An 18936-nucleotide genomic window follows, 5' to 3' on the forward strand; every position below is an offset into this window, starting at 1 on the left:
AATTGATAGATGGTCAGAAGGGAAAATACTTGGAAATGGGATTTTTATTTTCTTCATATGAATGATAGTTGTCCCAGTATCAATAATCCATCTTTTCCTTACATTTTTTAAAGATTTTATTATTTTTAAAAAGTTTATTTTGAGAGAGAGCAAGAACACGAGTGGGGGAGGGGCAGGGAGAGGAAGAATCCCAAACAGACTCCACGTTGTCAGCGCAGAGCCCGATGCAGGGCTCAATCTCATGGATTGTGAGATCACAACCTGACCCAAAATCAGGAGTCGGACATTTAACCGACTGAGCCACCCAGGCACCCCAGCATGTATCCTAGATTTAATTGTAACTCTTCATGTTCTTTACATGGATCTTAAGATGTTTTTCACATCAGGTGTCTAAAGTAATTTGATGAGTATAGGGGAGACTCTTGGGGTTAATCTTCCCTGTAGCTCATAAGCAAATGTGTGTTTCTCATGTACTCTGAATTTCCTCATCACAGTACATTACTTGTAGATTCTGCTAAGAAGCATCTTTTTGACATTTGGTTCAGTTACCACGACCATCCCTAGCCAGCTTCCTAAAGGCTCTGATAGTAAACTTTGCTTTTAGGTACAAGATAGTCACTAAATGCATTCTAGGTCCAGGACTTGATGCAGGGATTGCAAAGATGAAGAACACATGGTTCCTTCCTTTGAGAAGTTTAGTAGAGTATTCTGGTCCTAGTACATGAGTGACTAAAGTTTGTTGTATCTGTTTCATTTAGCTTGAATATAGGAGCTCTCTAGAACTACACTGTCTAATATTATGACGCACATAAGTAATTTAAAATTTTCTAATTGCCACATTGAAAAGTAAAAACCAAAAAAGTGAAACCAGGTCATTTCACATGGTAATTCAGTCTTAGGCTGTTTTATTAGAGGTAAAGCAGACTTGCTCTACCCTGCATTCTGACAATATCTAGCCATGGTATTATGCCTCTGGGAGGAGAGTCGTCTGAACAGTAAGGAGATCTCACACCACAGGGATGTGGACAACTAGTGGTTAAAGTGTGGGCCCTGGAGTTTGTTGCCTGAGTTTGAATCTCAGCTCTACTGCATATTTGCTGTGTGACCTTGGGAAACTTAGTTATTCAACCTTACTGTGTCTCAGAAGGGACATTTCGTAGTGTGGTTGTGAAGATTAGATAAGTTAATAGAACGAAGGGCTTAAAACAGTGATTGGGTCATAGTAAATATTTAAGTGTCTGCTGCTGTTGCAGGGAATAGAATGTGTTCATCTTAAAAAGAGAAACTTAGGGGATGTTTTAGGTTTTTTGAAGGTCATGTGGAGGAAGAATTTGTGATTGCAAAAGGCATATAGTAGATCTAACATGTAGGAGAAAGGTGAAATATTTTTGTAATGGAACTGTTCAGAAATGTGGTAGAGAATCTCATTAAGTAATGAGTTTTAGGTCACTAGAAGTGACCTTGGAAGACTGGTTGACCATTTGAATTAATTACTTGGATAAGGAGTTGTACTCCATGCTGTATATATCTAGTAAAGCCATTTTTTTTTTTTTTTTAACCCAGTATTCTGTGAGTTTTCATTCTTGGTCATTGGTACATTTCACCTTCTGTGAGGAATCCAGAAATAAAAAAGTCTGTTTGAGGGAAGCAGTCTTTCTGTGTGTGAGATACGTGTATCTTTTGAAGTGTAACATTTCTATAGGTGATGTCTGTTGGTAAGTCTTATGTTCCTTTTTTTGCTTCCAAAAATATGGTTAGGGAGAAATTTCCTGTTAAAAGCATTGTTCCTTTTTCCTGGCCTCTATGCTGTTTGTCTGTCTTCTCTGGCAGCAGTCCTTCCTGTTCATTCATGAGAGTTTAGCCAATGTACATAAATTGAGGAACACCGCTAATTTGCAATATCCGTTGTAAGAGAAATTCAGCATACAAACAATATAATTGATGTATTGAAAAATGAATTTAGGCTATCTACTTAGCTTTAATGGAATTTAAATGACCAAACATGTCATCAATAAAACTTTAATTATTATTCTTACATTCACCATGCCTTGGCCCCACTTCATCCCTTTTCAAATTACCGAATCAAGTCAATCTTCTAATTTGACCCTAAACTTAAAAAAAAAATTTTTTTTAATGTTTTATTTTTTATATTTGAGAGAGAGACAGACAGTGAGTAGGGGAGGGGCAGAGAGACAGAGACAGAATCTGAAGCAGGCTCCAAGCTGTCAGCACAGAGCCCGACATAGGGCTCAAACACACGAACCACGAGATAATGACCTGAGCTGAAGTTGGATGCTTAACCGACTGAACCACCCAGACGCCCTGACCGTAAACTTTTTAATTTCTGTCTGGACCTATACCAACATCATAGCTACTTTACTTACTATAACTCACCTGGTGTTCAACTGGTTTCTCCCACCCAGGACACTCTAGTTTTCTTTCTCTCTGTTTTATAACATAGCTATTGCTTTTTCTCCCTTCCATCCTACTCTCGTACTCGTGGATTTTTCCTGACTTGAGCTTTCCTGGTAGCCTTGTGCTTGGTAATTCACATCCGTTGTTAGATTCCTTTCAGGTTGTGTTCTTGGACTCAGTCCTTACTGAATTCATGTCTCTTCTTAGTTTTTGAAAAGCACATCCAGCTGAATGTTTCTTCCTCCCTGTCATCTTGGCATCTTCTCTCATTATAGTAATTCCAAGGTAGTGATTCATAATGAACATTTTCACTTTAAAGCATTCTCTCTCCCCTGTTAAACCATATTATTTTTGAGTACATGAAGTTCTCTCAGTTAAATTTAAAGTATTTTTATGTGGAAAATTCCAAACATATTTAAAAGTAGAGTATCTTGAGCCCTTATATACCCAGCATCAATTAATAATTTGCTAGTTGTTTTTTCACCAACTTTTTGTTTCTTTCACAAATTCTGTTTTGACTAAAAATTCTCTAATCCAGTTAACATTCACACACATTTCTCTCTATCCACTAAAATCATAATCACTGGGGAAGATCATATTGTGAACATAAGATCTTTTAAATCAGGTTAGTGGATAGTTTCAAATAAATTGTCACTTTCAGATGAGCATTTGTGATCTATTGTTTTTGCCAGAGTGGAGGAATAAATATGAGTGTCTGGGGTAAGGAACATATACCTCACAGCCTGTGTCTGTCAAGTAGCAGGCAAAGATTCTGGCTTCTAATGTATGATATCCAACAAATCACCTTGAATCACTGTCTGTGAAAATAATGATATTGGATTATATACTATAAATATCTCTATTCAGTAATTGAAAGTTTAATGTAGGTTTGCGTTCAGTTTTTCTTTTAGCATCTTAGCTAAATTCATATTGATTTAGCTTCAAATGAGGAAATGTAAATGATAGTAAGAGGCTCTGAATTTCTGACTTACCAATACGAGAAAATTTTCCTGTCTAGAATGAGAGACTGACTGTGGCTTAATGTGTTAATATCTGCTTTTCCCTAGAGAGCCTCCTTTTCACCTCACCAGAAGAGGCTGGGGCGAGTTTCCTGTCAGAGTTCAAGTTCACTTTAAAGACAGCCAGAACAAACGGATAGATATCATACATAATCTGAAGGTATTGTAACAAAACATTGTTCCCCAGAAGTGAATTACCTCCCTTTTTTTTTTTTTTTTAAATTAGAGAGTGTGAGCTGGGGGGAGGGGACAGAGGGGTGGGGGGGTGGGGGAGAGAGAATATCTTAAGCAGTCCCATAACCCTGGGATCATGACCTGAGCTGAAATCAAGAGTCGGATGCTCAATCAACTGAGCCACCCAGGTACCCCTGAAGTTCCTCTTTGTGTCTGGTTACTTAAAGCAATGGGTTAGGCCTCCTGAGAGAAGTAGCTAAGAACAGTGGAAGCAGGATTAATATTTTTGATTGTGTGATGCATACTGCTACAAGACTCCTTTGTTCCCTGAAGGTTGGGGGAGCAGTTGCACTACAGCAGAATGTATGTTCTTTAAAAAGATGAACTGGTCAGAGAATCAGAAGACTTGAGTCTCTGATCAAAGCTCACTGTTACTGTGTTACCTGAGACTAAGTGACTGAAATCTTTAAAAAATCTATGGGGTGCCTAGATGGCTTGACTGATTAAGCATCCAACTTTTGATTTTGGCTCAGGTCATGATCTCCTGGTTTGTTAGATCAAGCCCCATGTCGGGCTCTGCACTGAGCATGGAGCCTGCTTGGGATTCTCTCTTTCTCTCTCTCTCTTACGCAATAAATAAACATTAAAAAAACCCTATATACTTTTTTGTAAAATGAGGCAAATAATAAGCCTGTTTATCTCATAAGGATATAGAATAGAATATGTTTATCTTGGAAGCATTAAGACAGGAGTGACCATATTTTAGAAAGTTGAAAGTACTGTACAAAGTTGTAATTCTTTTGTATTTTAAGAAATCCCTTAATGGGGCGCCTGGGTGGCGCAGTCGGTTAAGCGTCCGACTTCAGCCAGGTCACGATCTCGCGGTCCGGGAGTTCGAGCCCCGCGTCAGGCTCTGGGCTGATGGCTCAGAGCCTGGAGCCTGTTTCCGATTCTGTGTCTCCCTCTCTCTCTGCCCCTCCCCCGTTCATGCTCTGTCTCTCTCTGTCAAAAATAAATAAACATTGAAAAAAAAAAATTTTTAAAAAAAAATAAAAAAAAAAAAGAAATCCCTTATTAATATATCCGCATGGTTTATTATGCAGCCATTTTAAGTTATATATTATGACGTGTTTTCTATACCTGGGGAAAAACTACCAACTATGGCAAGTGAAAAGTACAGGGTATAATATGTATGTATAGTATGAAGTCAACTGTGATTTTAAATAGGTGGAAAAAACACAAAAGAAATATACCAAAATGTTGGAGTAATTGTAGTATGACATTGTGGGCAATTTCTCCTGCCCTTATTTTCTATTTTTTGTTTTTGTCTTTTTCTAATTTTATATAATAAGCATGTTTAACTTTTATGATTGGAAGACCATTTTTTAAAATGTTTTCCTAGTTCCTCTATGTAGTCTCATGTAGATTTTCTCTACATAAGATAAAATTCTAATATTAAACTTCTCCCAAAGCACCCTTACTTTGTGGTTTACCACATTATTCCCATTACTGGCTCCCAAAATTGAACTAAATGAATGTCGGTACATCTGCAGAATTCCCTTTGTTCTACAAATACAACTTTTTCTTTTTTTCTTTTTTTTTTAATGCTTGTTTATTTTTGAGAGTAAGAGAGAGTGTGAGCTGGGGAGGGGCAGAGAGAGAGGGAGACACAGAATCTGAAGCAGCTCCAGGCTTCAAGCTGTCAGCACAGAGCCTAATGTGGGGCTTAAACTCACAAACTGTGAGATGAGATCATGACCAGAGCCAAAGTTGGACACTTAACTGGCTGAGCCACCCAGGTGCCTTACAAATACAACTTTTTCAACCTTAAGGCTAAAATTTGCTCTCCATTGGTGACAGCACTGTTAAACTTTGTGTTTAAGTTATATCTGAGAGATTACTATAAGATTAGATTGCATTATAACCTAGCAGAAGAACTGGAATGGAATCAAGCACATACAGCCACTTTGTTCAGAGGGGCAAGATATGGTCCCACTTAATTAGAGGAAGGTCTAAAATAGTTGCTTTCCTTTTATCTTATTTTAAGCACTGCACATACTAATCTTACATTGCACTGGGCCCAGCTCTAATTTCTAAAATATAAGGAATTATTTACATAGTTCTTATACTATTATATTGTCCATATCACTTAGAGGTCCTGATGGAAGTTTGAGACACAGTTTTTGTTTTGTATTTTATTTTATTTTATTTTATTTTATTTTATTTTATTTTATTTTATTTTATTTTATTTTATTTTGATGTTTTCATTTATTTAAAAAAATTTTTTTTCTTAATGTTTATTTTTGACAGAGAGAGAGAGCGCATGAGCAGAAGAGGGGCAGAGAGAGAGGGGGGGGAGACACAGAATCTGAAGCAGGCTCCAGGCTCTGAGCTGTCAGCACGGAGCTCAATGCAGGGCTCGAACTTGTGAACCATGAGATTATGACCTGGGCCAAAGTCGGATGCTCAACCGACTGAGCCACCCAGGCGCCCCAAGACACAGTGTTTTTAAAAGGACAGTATTTAAGTTTTTTATCAGCTTTTCTGGAAAGCTTAATTTTATTATTATGTATTGATAGGCCTTCAGGCCTTAAACACTGTGTTGTGACCATGTGATCTTTGTATTGGAGTATTTTCCCTTTTATTGCTGTGTTAAATCTCAGAGCCATCTTGGATTCTCCCCTCTTTGTTCTAAATATTTGTTCAGTTGCAGACTATTATTATTTCTTCATCATCTTTCTTAGATTCTACCCTTCTCCTTTCCTGCTCTTGCCTAGGCTATTATTCTAATGTCTCCTGATTAAGTTCTTTAATTCTAATCTGTCTCCTTTACCCTAAATCCATTCTGAGCACCATCAGATTAGTCTTCCTGAAATAGGAAAACCATTATGCTGTTCCTCTCTGAGAAACCTTCATTGAATTCCCTTTACTCAAGTTCAGACTTCCCTGACTCTTCAGGGCTCCTCACATTTTGACTCAACACACTTTTTTCCTACATTATCTCACACTAATCCCCTGCATGGACATCCTACTCCAGCCAGGTCAGTTATTCACATCCCAGAAATGCCCTGGGCCTTCTTCTCTTGTGTGTGTGTGTTTGTTTGTTTGTTTGTTTGTTTTTAATAATGCCTGTTTGAATTCTTTCCATTCTTCAAGTTCAGATTCCTATGTAACTTTTCCTGACTAAACCCATAGTGATCTCTCTGTATTTTGAAATGCTGCTGGAATGCTTAACAATCTATATTTGATACTGTAATAATTACATTATGTACTAAGTACTCAAGTATTAGAGGTATGTAAAATTTGAAGTTCCCAGAATCTATGAAATTCCCACATCCTGAATCCCTGATGAACCATCACCATGGAACACAGTAATTCCCAAAACAACCCTTTTATCCATTTTGTAAATAAACTTTTGGAAGATTCTTCCATAAATTTAACTAAAACTGTCCTAGTTTGTCCTAGTTTGATCTTATTTGTCCTAGTTTGATTTCTAGAATAGCACAGGACAGGACTTTGTGTTGTTTTATAAGAATCCTAAAAATGTTTAATGACGGCCTTCATGGCTCTTCTTAAATCCTTTCCAGGCAGAACCTATTCTTTTTTTTTTCTTAACATTTATTTATTTATTTATTTGTTTGTTTATTTATAAATTTTGTTTTTAAAGCTTATTTATTTTTGAGACAGAGACAGAGCATGAACGGGGGAGGGTCAGAGAGAGGGAGACACAGAATCTGAAACAGGCTCCAGGCTCTGAGCTGTCAGCACAGAGTCTGATGTGGGGCTCGAACTCATAGACCGTGAGATCATGACCTGAGCCGAAGTTGGCCGCTTAACTGACTGAGCCACCCAGGCGCCCCAACATTTATTTATTTTTGAGAGAGAGAGACAGAGCATGAGCAGGGGAGGGGCAGAGAGAGAGGGAGACACAGAATCCAAAGCAGGCTCCAGGCTCTAAGTTGTCAGCACAGAGTCCAACGCAGGGCTCAAACCCATGAACCACGAGATCATGACCTGAGTTGAAGTTGGACGCTTAACCAGCTGAGCCACCCAGGCGCCCCCAGGCAGAACCTATTCTTATAACATTCCTTGTACACAGTGCTTTCTAGTTTCTCTTGCCATTTGGATAACAGTTCTAGGTTATCAATGTCTCTCATAAAGTATGGTCCCAAGAGTGAAACATAGGCCACTACAGATTACAGCGAGACTATTATTTCCATGCTGTGGAGAATATGAACATAAACTAAACAAAATAGGAACAAAAAAGGAACAAAAACTAAAAAAAAAAAAAAGAAAATGGACATAGCCTAAAATTGCCCACGTCATTAAAAAGAAATTTTTTTTAATGGTTATTTTTTGAGAGTGAGAGAGAGAGAGAGAGAGCGCACAAATAGGTGAGGTCCAGAGAGAGGAAGACACAGAATCCAAAGCAGGCTCCAGGCTCTGAGCTATCAGCACAGAGCCAGATGCAGGGCTCGAACCCATGAACTATGAGATCATGAACTGAGCCGAACAAAGTTGGACGCCCCACCCATCTCCTTTTAACAGTCATACTGTTGGCTAAGGTTTAAGTATTAAAATTCTAGATCTCCTCCATGGAACGAGTATGAATTCACCCTGCATTGCCTTTTTTGTTATGAAACTAGTTCTCATGACTGAGTTGTCATGTCTGTGTTGGCTGCTAAGGACCTCAGCCAGAACTTGAAATGTACTTTTTGCAAGTCTTAGAGTTTTCTGTTTACTGATTAGTAAATCATCTTTCCTTTTTACCAAACTTAATAGTTTTCCCCCATTGATCTTACTGTGTAATGTTTATATTGATAAGCTCCACAAATCCTCTTTTTTTTTTTTTTTTTTTTTTTGGTGAGGATGGAGGTTTGAGTGCTTTATTGCAAAAAGCAGAAATGCTGTTGAGGAACAAATTGTTTATGCTAAGCAAAAACTTTTTCTGATTTTTATCTTTATTGAAATACAGTTGACATACAGTGTTATATTAGTTATAGGTATACAGCATAGTGATTTGACAATTCTATATGAAACTCAGTAAGTGTAGTCACTGTACAAAGTTACTACAGTATTATCAACTGTATTCCCCATGCTGTACTTTTCATCCCTGTGACTTGCATAACTGGAAGATTGTACCTCTTAATCTCCTTCACTTATTTTGCCCAACACCTTACCCCTGTCCTTTCTGGCAAACACCAGTTTGTTCTCTGTATTTGTAGGTCTGTTTCTGGTTTTTGTTTGTTCATTTGTTTTGGTTTTTAGATTCTACACATCAGTGAAATCCTATAGTATTTGTCTTTCTCTGCCTGACTTATTTCACTTAGCATAATAGCCTCTAGGTCCATCCATACTGATGCAAATGGCAAGATTTCATTCTTTTTTATTGCTAAGTAATATTTGTGTGTGTGTGTGTACAGATTATTTTTTTAAAGTGATAGTATAAATAAAATACAGGAATAAGAACTGAGCCTTTTTGTATGTAGGTGTAAATTTTGTTTATGTTACATTTTTTACATCATCTTTGTAAACACCATCTAAATGGCTATAATACTTCACAGTTGATGGTTCAGGATTTACTTAAGCATTCCTCTATAGCTGGACTTTTATGTCTCCAGTTCATGGCTATAGTAAACACCATTTTGTGTAAAACTTCCTCCATTTTTAGATAGTGCTTAGAATGTTTTTAGAAGTATATAGTTTATATTAAAGGTATAATAACTATATGGTTGAGGTTGTTTTTATTAATTTTACTCATCCCTCCAATTCAGAGGGTTTTTATCGAAGTGATGAATAGATATATTATGAAAAAATAGATCCTATGTTACAAAGACTTGTGGTGAAAGGGGTTTTAGATGAGATTGTATGCTAAGATTTAGAAGTAAGCTTAGTGAAACTTTACACTCTTCTTTTCTCTTTCAATAGCTGGATAGAACTTACACTGGCCTGCAGACTCTTGGAGCAGAGACGGTAGGTTTTTCCTGCAGTATTATTTGGGAATAAGTAGAATGAAAATTGATCTTCATTTTTAACTGGAAAAAAATGAGTGCTGAATTTTTTAAAGAGTTTTTCTTCTCCCTTTTTAAATTAAAAAAAATGATTAAAATGCACATAAAGTATCATTTTAACAATGTTTAATTGTACAATTAAGAGGTATTAAATATACTCACATTTTTGCGCATGTATTGCTATCATGCATCTCCAGAACTCTTTTCCTCTTGGAAAACTGAAACTATACCCATTTACAGTAACCATTCCCCTTTCCTTTCAACCCCTGGCAAACACCCTTCTACTTTGGGTCTCTGTGAAGTTTTGACTACTCTAGATATCATATAAGTGGAATTATGCAGTCTTCTTTTTTTTTTTTTTTTTTGATTGGCACATTTTACTTAGCGAAATGTTCTCAAGGTTCATCTGTGTTGTAGCGTGCATCACAATTTTCTTCCTAAAAAAGGCTGAATAATATTCCATTGTATGTATATACGTTTTGTTTATCCAGTGATCTGTTAATGAACACTTGAGTTGCTTACATCTTTTGGTTATTTGAATAATCCTGCTAAGAACATGGGTGTATAGATATCTGTTTGAGTCTATGCTTTCAGTTCTTTTGGGTACATACCCAAGACAGTGGAATTGCTAGATCATATGGTAGCTCTATTTTTTTTTTTTGGAAGATTTTATTTTTTAAAGAAATCTCTATACCTAGCATGGGGCTTGAACCTACAGTCCCAAGATAAGTAGCTGTACACTCCACTGACTAAGCCAGCCAGGTGCCCCATGGTAGCTCTGTTTTTAATTGTTGAGGGACAGCCACAGTCTTTCTATAGCAGCTGTACCATTTTACATTCCCACAAACAGTGCACAATGGTTCCAGTTTCTCCACCTGTTTTCCAGCACTTATTTTCTATTATTTTGATAGTGGCCAAACTAATGAGTGTGAGGTGGTATTTCGTTGTGGTTTTGATTTGCATTTTCCTAATGATTATTGATGTTGAGTATCTTTTCATGTATTTATTGGCTGCTTGTATATGTTCTCTGGAGAAATGTCTAGTCAGATCCTTTGCCTATTTTTGAATCAGGTGTTTGGTTTTTCGTTTTTGAGTTTTAGGAGTTCTCTGTATTCTTGATACTAATTTCTCATCAGATCATTCTGTGTATTATTACCTATTCACTCTGTTGATCGTGTCCTTTGATGCACAGAAGTTTTTAATTTTGATGCAGTCCAGTGATTCTCTTTTTTCTTTTGTTGCCTGTGCTTTTTATATCATATCCAAGAAGTCATTGCCAAATCCAGTGTCATGAAGCTTTGCCCTTATATTTTCTTCTAAGTGTTTTACGTTTTGGGTCTTCTGTTTGGGTCTTTGATCCATTTTGAGTTAATTTTTGTATATGGTGTGAGGTAAAGGTCTTCTTTCATTCTAATGCATGTGGATATCCAGTTTTCCCAGAACCATTTGTTGAAAAGACTGTCCTTTTCCCAGTGGTCTTGGCATTCTTGTCAAAAATAATTTTGCCATATATATGAGGTGGCATTTTATTCCAGTGGTCTATATGTCTTCTCGATGCTAGTACCACATGGTTTTGATTACTATAGTTTTGTAATAATAAGTTTTAAAGTCTGGACATGAGACCTCCAACTTGGTTCTTCTTCCCCATGCCCTTCCTTCCACTTGTTTTGTTGTTGGTAGTGTTCATGCTATATCAGCAGTAGCCATTATAGTTAGAATTAGCCAATTAAACCTTATTCTGTTTAGGGAAATGTGCTCTGTTGTATCAAAAGATACTTATTGAGCATGTACTATATAGGAGACATTGGTCCTGGTAATGGGGATACAGAGAGATAGCTGCTGTTCTTAAAGAGTTATATTCTTGATAGTGTTGAGAATGGGAAGAAGATATAAAGATACTTATTGAGCATGTACTATATAGGAGACACTGGTCTTGGTAACGGGGATATAGAGAGATAGCTGCTGTTCTTAAAGAGTTATATTCTTGATAGTGTTGAGAATGGGAAGAAGATATATAGTAAACAAAAGGAAATAAGTGATATAAAGAAGAGAGTGCTGGGGGACATGGGAGTTGCTTTAGCTAGGTTGGTTAGGGAAAGCCTCTCTGAGAAGGTGACATTTGATTGAGACTTGATGAGAAAGAGGCAGTCATACAGGGATTTGTGGGGGAAGAGTGTTCTAAGGCATAGAAAAGCAAATAGTCCCAAATTATATGATTGGTTTCACTGGGTTATTTATCTATTAAACCAAACTAGATTACATTCTGGGGTAAGTCCTTTAGTTCTTAGATTGAAATTGCCTTTGAAGTATGATTAAAAATCATTTGTTACATCTCTTAGAGTACCACGTTCTTAGACAAGCTTGGGGCTTTCTGTGACACTGATGATGGATTCATGAGTCCAATTGTTGCCTGATTGTGTAGGTAGTGGATGTTGAGCTCCACCGACATTCTCTTGGAGAAGACTCCATTTATCCTCAGTCTTCCGAGTCAGACATCTCTGATGCCCCACCATCTTTGCCTTTGACCATTCCAGCCCCAGTGAAAGCTTCCTCACCGATAAAGCAGTCACATGAGCCAGTACCTGATACTTGTGTGGAGAAAGGTAATACATTTTTCCTTATATGGAAATGAATTTTTCCTTGTACAGAGGAATCACTCTCTGGGGCATTCCTTTCTCTCATTTGCATAATATGATATTGAACTGCTTCCTTTAGAGACTGAGGAGTGTATGGAAAATAAGTTTTCCATAAATAGGCATGCTGCCTCTACCTATACAGTCCAGTTGTGAAAATAGCCAAATCCTTATTCTCAGAAAAAATTTTTTCATGAAGTTCTACATGTTTTATAGAATATAAAACTTACTAGAAGGCATTAAATGTTCATTTTTTTGATGATTATAATGGTTTCTTCTGATATGTTACAGGAAGAGTTTTTGGTTGTGTGTCTAGTTGTGTGAACAAGAAACTGAATGTTAAGTATCTATTATTTAAAGTACAATGTAACAACTGACACCACAGAAATACAAAGGATTATAAGAGAATATTATGAAAACTATTTATGACAACAAATTGGACACCCTAGAAGAAATGGATAAATTCCTAGAAACATAAAACCTCCCAAAACTGAATCAGGAGGAAATTGAAAATTTGAACAGACCAATTACCAGCAGTGAAATTGAATCAGTAATCAAAAAATGCCCAACGAACAAAAGTCCAGGGCTAGACAACTTCACAGGTGAATTCTACCAAACATTTAAAGAAGAGTTAATACCTATACTTCTCAAACTATTCTAAAAAATAGAGGAGGAAAGAAAGCTTCCAAATTCATTCTCTGAGGCTAACATTACCCTCACACTGAAACCAGATAGACACTACAAAAAAAGGAGAACTGCAAGTCAGTATCTCTGATGAATGTAGACACAAAAATCCTCAACAAGATATTAGCAAATCACATCCAGCAATTCATTAAAAAAATCATTCACCGTGATCAAATGGGATTCATTCCTGGGGTGCAAGTGTGGTTCAGTATTTGAAAATCAATCAGTATGATACATCACATCAACAACAGAAAGGATAAAAGCCGTATCATTTCAATAGTTGCAGAAAAAGCTTTTGACAAAATACATCATTCTTGATAGAAACCTTCAACAGAGTAGGTCTAGAGGAAACATACCTCAACATAATAAAGGCCATATATGAAAAAACCCACAGCTAACATCCTACTCAATTCCCCTAAGGTCAGAAACGAGAAAAGGATGTTCACTCTCACCGCTTTTATTCAACATGGTACTAAAAGTCCTTGCCACAGCAATCAGACAAGACAAATCAAAGGCATCCAAATTGGTAAGGAAGAAGTAAAACTATCACTGTTTGCAGATGACATGATACTGTATATAAAAAACCCAAAGACTCCACCAAAAAACTACTAGAACTGATAAATGAATTCAGTAAGGTCGCAAGGTACAAAATCAATATACAGAAATCTGTTAACATTTCTTTTTTTTTTTTTTTTAATTTTTTTTTTTCAACGTTTATTTATTTTTGGGACAGAGAGAGACAGAGCATGAACGGGGGAGGGGCAGAGAGAGAGGGAGACACAGAATCGGAAGCAGGCTCCAGGCTCTGAGCCATCAGCCCAGAGCCCGACGCGGGGCTCGAACTCACGGACCGTGAGATCGTGACCTGGCTGAAGTCGGACGCTTAACCGACTGCGCCACCCAGGCGCCCCTCTGTTAACATTTCTATACACTAACAATAATAATAATAAGCAGAAAGAGAAATCAAGGAAACAGTCCCATTTACAATCATACTAAAAGAATAAAATACCTAGGAATAAACTTAAGGAAGTGAAAGATCTATATTCTGAAAACTGTAAAACATTGATGAAAGAAATTGAAGATGACACAAGCAAATGGAAAGATACTTGATACTCATGGATGGAAGAATAAATATGTTAATGTGTCCAGACTGCCCGAAGCAATTTAATGCAATCCTGATGAAAATACCAACAGCATTTTTCATAGAACTAGAACAAACCCCAAATTTGTATGGAACTATAAAAGACCCCCAAAGAGCCAAAGCAGTCTTGAATAAAACAGGTGGTGTCACAGTCTCAGATTTCAAGATCTGTTACAAAGGTGTAATAATCAAAACACTATGGTACTGGGACAACAGCAGACACATAGATGAATGGAACACAATAGAAAACCCAGAAATAAACCCATGCTTATATTGTCAATTAGTTTTTGACAAAGGAGGCAAGACTATGCATTGGGAAAAAGACAGTCTCTTCAACAAATGGTGTTGGGAAAACTGGACAGCAGCATATAAAAGAATGAAACAGGACCACTTTCTTTCACTATACACAAAAACTCAAAATGGACTAAGGGCCTAAAATGTGAGACCTGAAACCATAAAAATCGTAGAAGAGAGCCCAGGCAGTAATTTTTCTGACACCTGCAGTAGCAACATTTTTCTAGATATGTCTCCTGAGGCAAGAGAAACAAAAACAAAATAAACTGTTGGGACTACATCAGTATAAGAGCTTCTGCACAACAAAGGAAACCATCAACAAAACCAAAAGACAACCTAGTGAATGGAAGAAGATATCTGAAAATGACCTATCAGATAAAGGGTTAGTATCCAAAATGTATGAAGAACTGATACAACTCAAAAAAAGAAATAATTCAGGTAAAAAAATGGGCAGAAGACATGAACAGACATTTCTCCAAAGAAGACATACAGTTGGCCAACAGACACATGAAAAGATGCTCAACATCACCCATCATCAGGGAAGTGCAAATCACAATCACAAGGAGATATCACCTCACACTGGTCAGAATGGCTAAAATCAACAATGCAAGAAACAGCAAGTGTTGGCAAGGATGTAGAGAAAAGAGAACCCTTGTGCACTGTTGGGGGGAATGCAGACTTGTGCAGCCACTGTGGAAAGAACAGTATGAACGTTCCTTAAAAAATTAAAAAATAGAATTACCATATGTATGATGCAGTAATTCCACTACAGGGTATTTGCCCAAAGAATACAAAAGCATGAATTTGAAAAGATACACACAGTATTATTGCAGCATTATTTACAACAGCCAAATTAGGAAGCAGCCCAGGTGTTCATTGATGAATGGATAAAGATGTGCTATATATGTACAATGGAATATTACTCAGCCATAAAAAGACTCAAACTTGCCATTTGCAACATGGATGGCTCTAAAGAGTATTTAAGTTCTTTTAAGTAGGGTTTTTTTTATTTAACAAGTGAGCTATTAATTAGCAAAGTTGTCACAAAGCAAAAACAGAAGTCATCTCATATGGAAATAGTTATAAGGAAAGAAATGAAATTCAAAGCAGTCAAGTTTCATCTCCAGGAATTGGTGCAGGTAAAATGTTTACTTGGATGTATGGTTTCAGCTAAGGTAGAGATTAAGGTTATGGATTATATATAGAAACCAGAGTGACTAGTAATAAAAAAAAAAAAAAAATAAGTGGAAGTCCGAGAAAGACAAATGCCATGTGATTTCACTTATATGTGGAGTTTTATGAACAAATGAACAAAAAAAGGAGACCAACAAAAACAATAGACTCTTAATTATAGAGAACAAACTGATGGTTACCAGAGGGGAGATGGATAGGAGAATGGGTGAAATAGGTGATGAGGATTAAGGGTACACTTGTGATGAGCACTGAGTAATGTTTAGAGTTGTTGAATCACCATATTGTACACCTGAAGTTAATAGAACACTGTAATATAAGATTCATCATCAGCAAATGTATTTTGACTACGGTATTTTTTCATTTAATAAGTATATAAGTATATCATTAAATCACTTCTGTTATATAAAACTGGTTCTAAATGGCATCAATTTACTCTCTCAGCCTATATTTTAATGTGATGTTAATAATTTAGTCCTTTTATAAATTTTAACTATTCTTTAAATTTCAGTTGCATCTTCTTCATGGGCATTTAGCAAAATAGGGCATTATTAGATTAAGCAAATGCTTTCTTTTTTTTAAATTTTTTTTAACGCTTTTTTATTTATTTTTGAGACAGGGAGAGACAGAGCATGAACAGGGGAGGGTCAGAGAGAGGGAGACACAGAATCTGAAACAGGCTCCAGGCTCTGAGCTGTCAGCACAGAGCCTGACGCGGGGCTCGAACTCACGGACCGCGAGATCATGACCTGAGCCGAAGTCAGACGCTTAACCGACTGAGCCACCCAGGCACCCCAACAAATACTTTCTTTTGAGTTTTTCTTTTTTTGTAATTTATAGTTTTTCAGTTCATATAAAAAATGGCAGAACATAATACACTTGTGTACTTTTTATATTATACATGCTTTATAGTTAATATTTTCTAATTTTTTGAAAGAAGCATTTTAATAAAGTGATTCTAAACATAATAATTTACATTTCATCCAAAAATGTATAAAGGGTTCGTACATATGCCAATTGTGTTTTTTACTAGTGAGTGGTTTAAAGATGATTGTTGAAATAAGGGATCTTTATTGTTTCATTCTTTTCCCACGATAGTAAGGTTTTACGATTTCTAAGCAATTTCTGACTTGTCATTGACCTGTTTCCTTTCAAATAGGATTCCCAGCCAACACTGAAGCTGAGAGACACACTACATTTTATTCTTTGCCGTCTTCATTGGAACGGACGCCCACCAAAATGACAACATCCCAGAAAGTTACCTTTTGTTCTCATGGCAATTCAGCTTTTCAGCCAATAGCGTCAAGCTGCAAAATTGTGCCACAAAGTCAGATTCCTAATCCTGAGTCACCTGGAAAGTCCTTCCAACCCATCACCATGAGCTGCAAGATTGTTTCAGGTATATAGGTGATGTGTGTCAAGTTGATGTGTATAAAAATTGTTGGAATGACAGAATGTATTATGGCTTTCTTTTTTTAAGTTCTTTTAAGTAGGTTTTTTTTAATTTAACAAGTGAGCTGTTAATTAGCAAGTTGTCACAAAGCAAAAACAGAAGTCATCTCATATGGAAATAGTTACAAGGAAAGAAATGAAATTCAAAGCAGTCAAGTTTCATCTCCAGGAATTGGTGTAGGTAAAATGTTTACTAGGATGTATGGTTTCAGCTAAGGTAGAGATTAAGGTTATGGATTATATATAGAAACCAGAGTGACTAGTAATAAAAAAGAAAAATTAGAGGCCTTTTGGTGTGGAGTTAAAGCTTTAAAGGTGGGAATTGGTTTGGGATTGAAATGTCTTTTATACTCTCTAACCACACAGAACATTACTCATTTCTGTTATCAGTGGGTAGTTCTGAGCCTTCACTTTCACTAAAGTTGAATTGTCCATTGTCTCATGACAGTCTCATGTTAGGTAGGCTTCTGGTAGGAATATACTTTATGGTTTTGACTGTACCACTTCAGAAAAGACATGAAAGAGAGTCTGCAGAAATATCTAGGCAGTGGGAGCCTTCTGTATATGAAGGGAGAGAAAAGGAGTCTTTGGTGCTAAAAACAGACAACTAAGCAGAAATATCTAAGTTTTTGAAATTCATGAAAGGTGAAGGACGTATAATTTTACCTACAAGTTAGAAGCATTTTGGAACTTACTGCTTCAGAGGTGAAATAGGCTGACATAGAAATTGGTTTGAAGTTTAGAGAAATTCATGGATGACACGTTTGATCGATACAAAAACCATTGAGGATATTTAATGATACGTGGGTAACCTTTGAGAGTGTTCTGTGGGAACAGGTATCTCCGGATTGTAGCTCTGACATAGTATTGGCAGACTTGTTTTGGGTGGGTGAATTTCCTATTTACCTATTGGAAATTAAGTGTAAATCAAGACTCCTGCCTGGTTTGTAAGTCTGGCTGTTCACTTACTTAGTTCCTCTAATTTTAGTGTCTTTGAGTGTAACCGTAATTATAACAATCTGCCCAAGTTGTTAAGAGTTTTATTTAGGGATTCAGCGGTTTCACGCTGTTATATAAAGCTCTGCTTTTTGAACTTTAATGTGCCTTGGGATGGGTGTTTAAGGGAGAATCTTGTTAAAGTACAGATTTATATTTAGTGGGTCTCGGCTAGCATCTCAGAATCTGTTTTTCAAAAGCTCCCTGCTGATGCAAAGATGTGGAGAGGGAAATACACTAATCCTTGCCTCAGCTACACTGCTGCTGTTGCTCATTGTCTGAAATACACAGTCCCATTCTCTTTTCCCTGGTAGCCCTGCCCCTCTTGCATTATCTTCATCACCTTAGATGGGTTGAGTAGATCTCTTTTGTTTATTTGGTTTCTCTTTTCTCTTTTTTATTAATAAAGGTTCCCCCATATCAACTCCAAGTCCATCACCGCTGCCTCGAACCCCAACTTCCACTCCAGTCCATGTGAAGCAAGGCACTGCCAGTTCTGTCATTAATAATCCCTATGTTATCCTGGACAAGCCAGGGCAGGTTATTGGAGCCACCACTCCCAGTACAGGTGTGCGTTTGATCAGTCTTTGTGTTATCCCAAAGGTTTGATCTTTCGTAAAGATGAAATCTTAGTGTGGACTTAGTAGTCATGTAATGGAGTAATGAAATCTTTATAAAAAGAGGAGGGGATCTGGAATAGTAACTCCAGTGTGGTTTCTTTGAGGGAAGATGTACTTTTTGTAAAAGTTGTATTTTTTAGGAATTTTTCTTTTTAATTTCTAAAGAGTAAAAGTGGGCCATAATTAATTTTCTTTAAAAAAAAAAAGATGTTTTATTTTTATTTGGAAGATAATTCTTTTTTGGGCCTGCAAGCAATGTAGTTATTTTCCAAATTAAACTTTAGAAAAAGAATACCTTTGTGGACC

General features: G+C 36.7%; 1 protein-coding gene across 3 annotated transcripts in view; it reads left to right on the forward strand.

The window, feature by feature from the left end:
• Nucleotides 1–18936, forward strand: part of YEATS2 (YEATS domain containing 2) — a 113541-nt gene that overhangs the window by 44511 nt on the left and 50094 nt on the right. For all 3 annotated transcript variants that reach the window (XM_047099033.1, XM_047099034.1, XM_047099035.1), the window contains exons 8-12: nucleotides 3483–3594; nucleotides 9537–9581; nucleotides 12042–12222; nucleotides 16722–16961; nucleotides 18420–18578. In XM_047099033.1, the coding sequence (XP_046954989.1) occupies nucleotides 3483–3594; nucleotides 9537–9581; nucleotides 12042–12222; nucleotides 16722–16961; nucleotides 18420–18578 (737 nt within the window). The remainder of the gene's footprint in view (nucleotides 1–3482; nucleotides 3595–9536; nucleotides 9582–12041; nucleotides 12223–16721; nucleotides 16962–18419; nucleotides 18579–18936) is intronic.

The sequence above is a fragment of the Lynx rufus genome, unplaced genomic scaffold (assembly GCF_022079265.1).
Source record: "Lynx rufus isolate CCGP_SWC_20201006 ecotype Redwood Valley unplaced genomic scaffold, mLynRuf1.p SCAF_5, whole genome shotgun sequence".
NCBI classification, from domain to species: domain Eukaryota; kingdom Metazoa; phylum Chordata; class Mammalia; order Carnivora; family Felidae; genus Lynx; species Lynx rufus.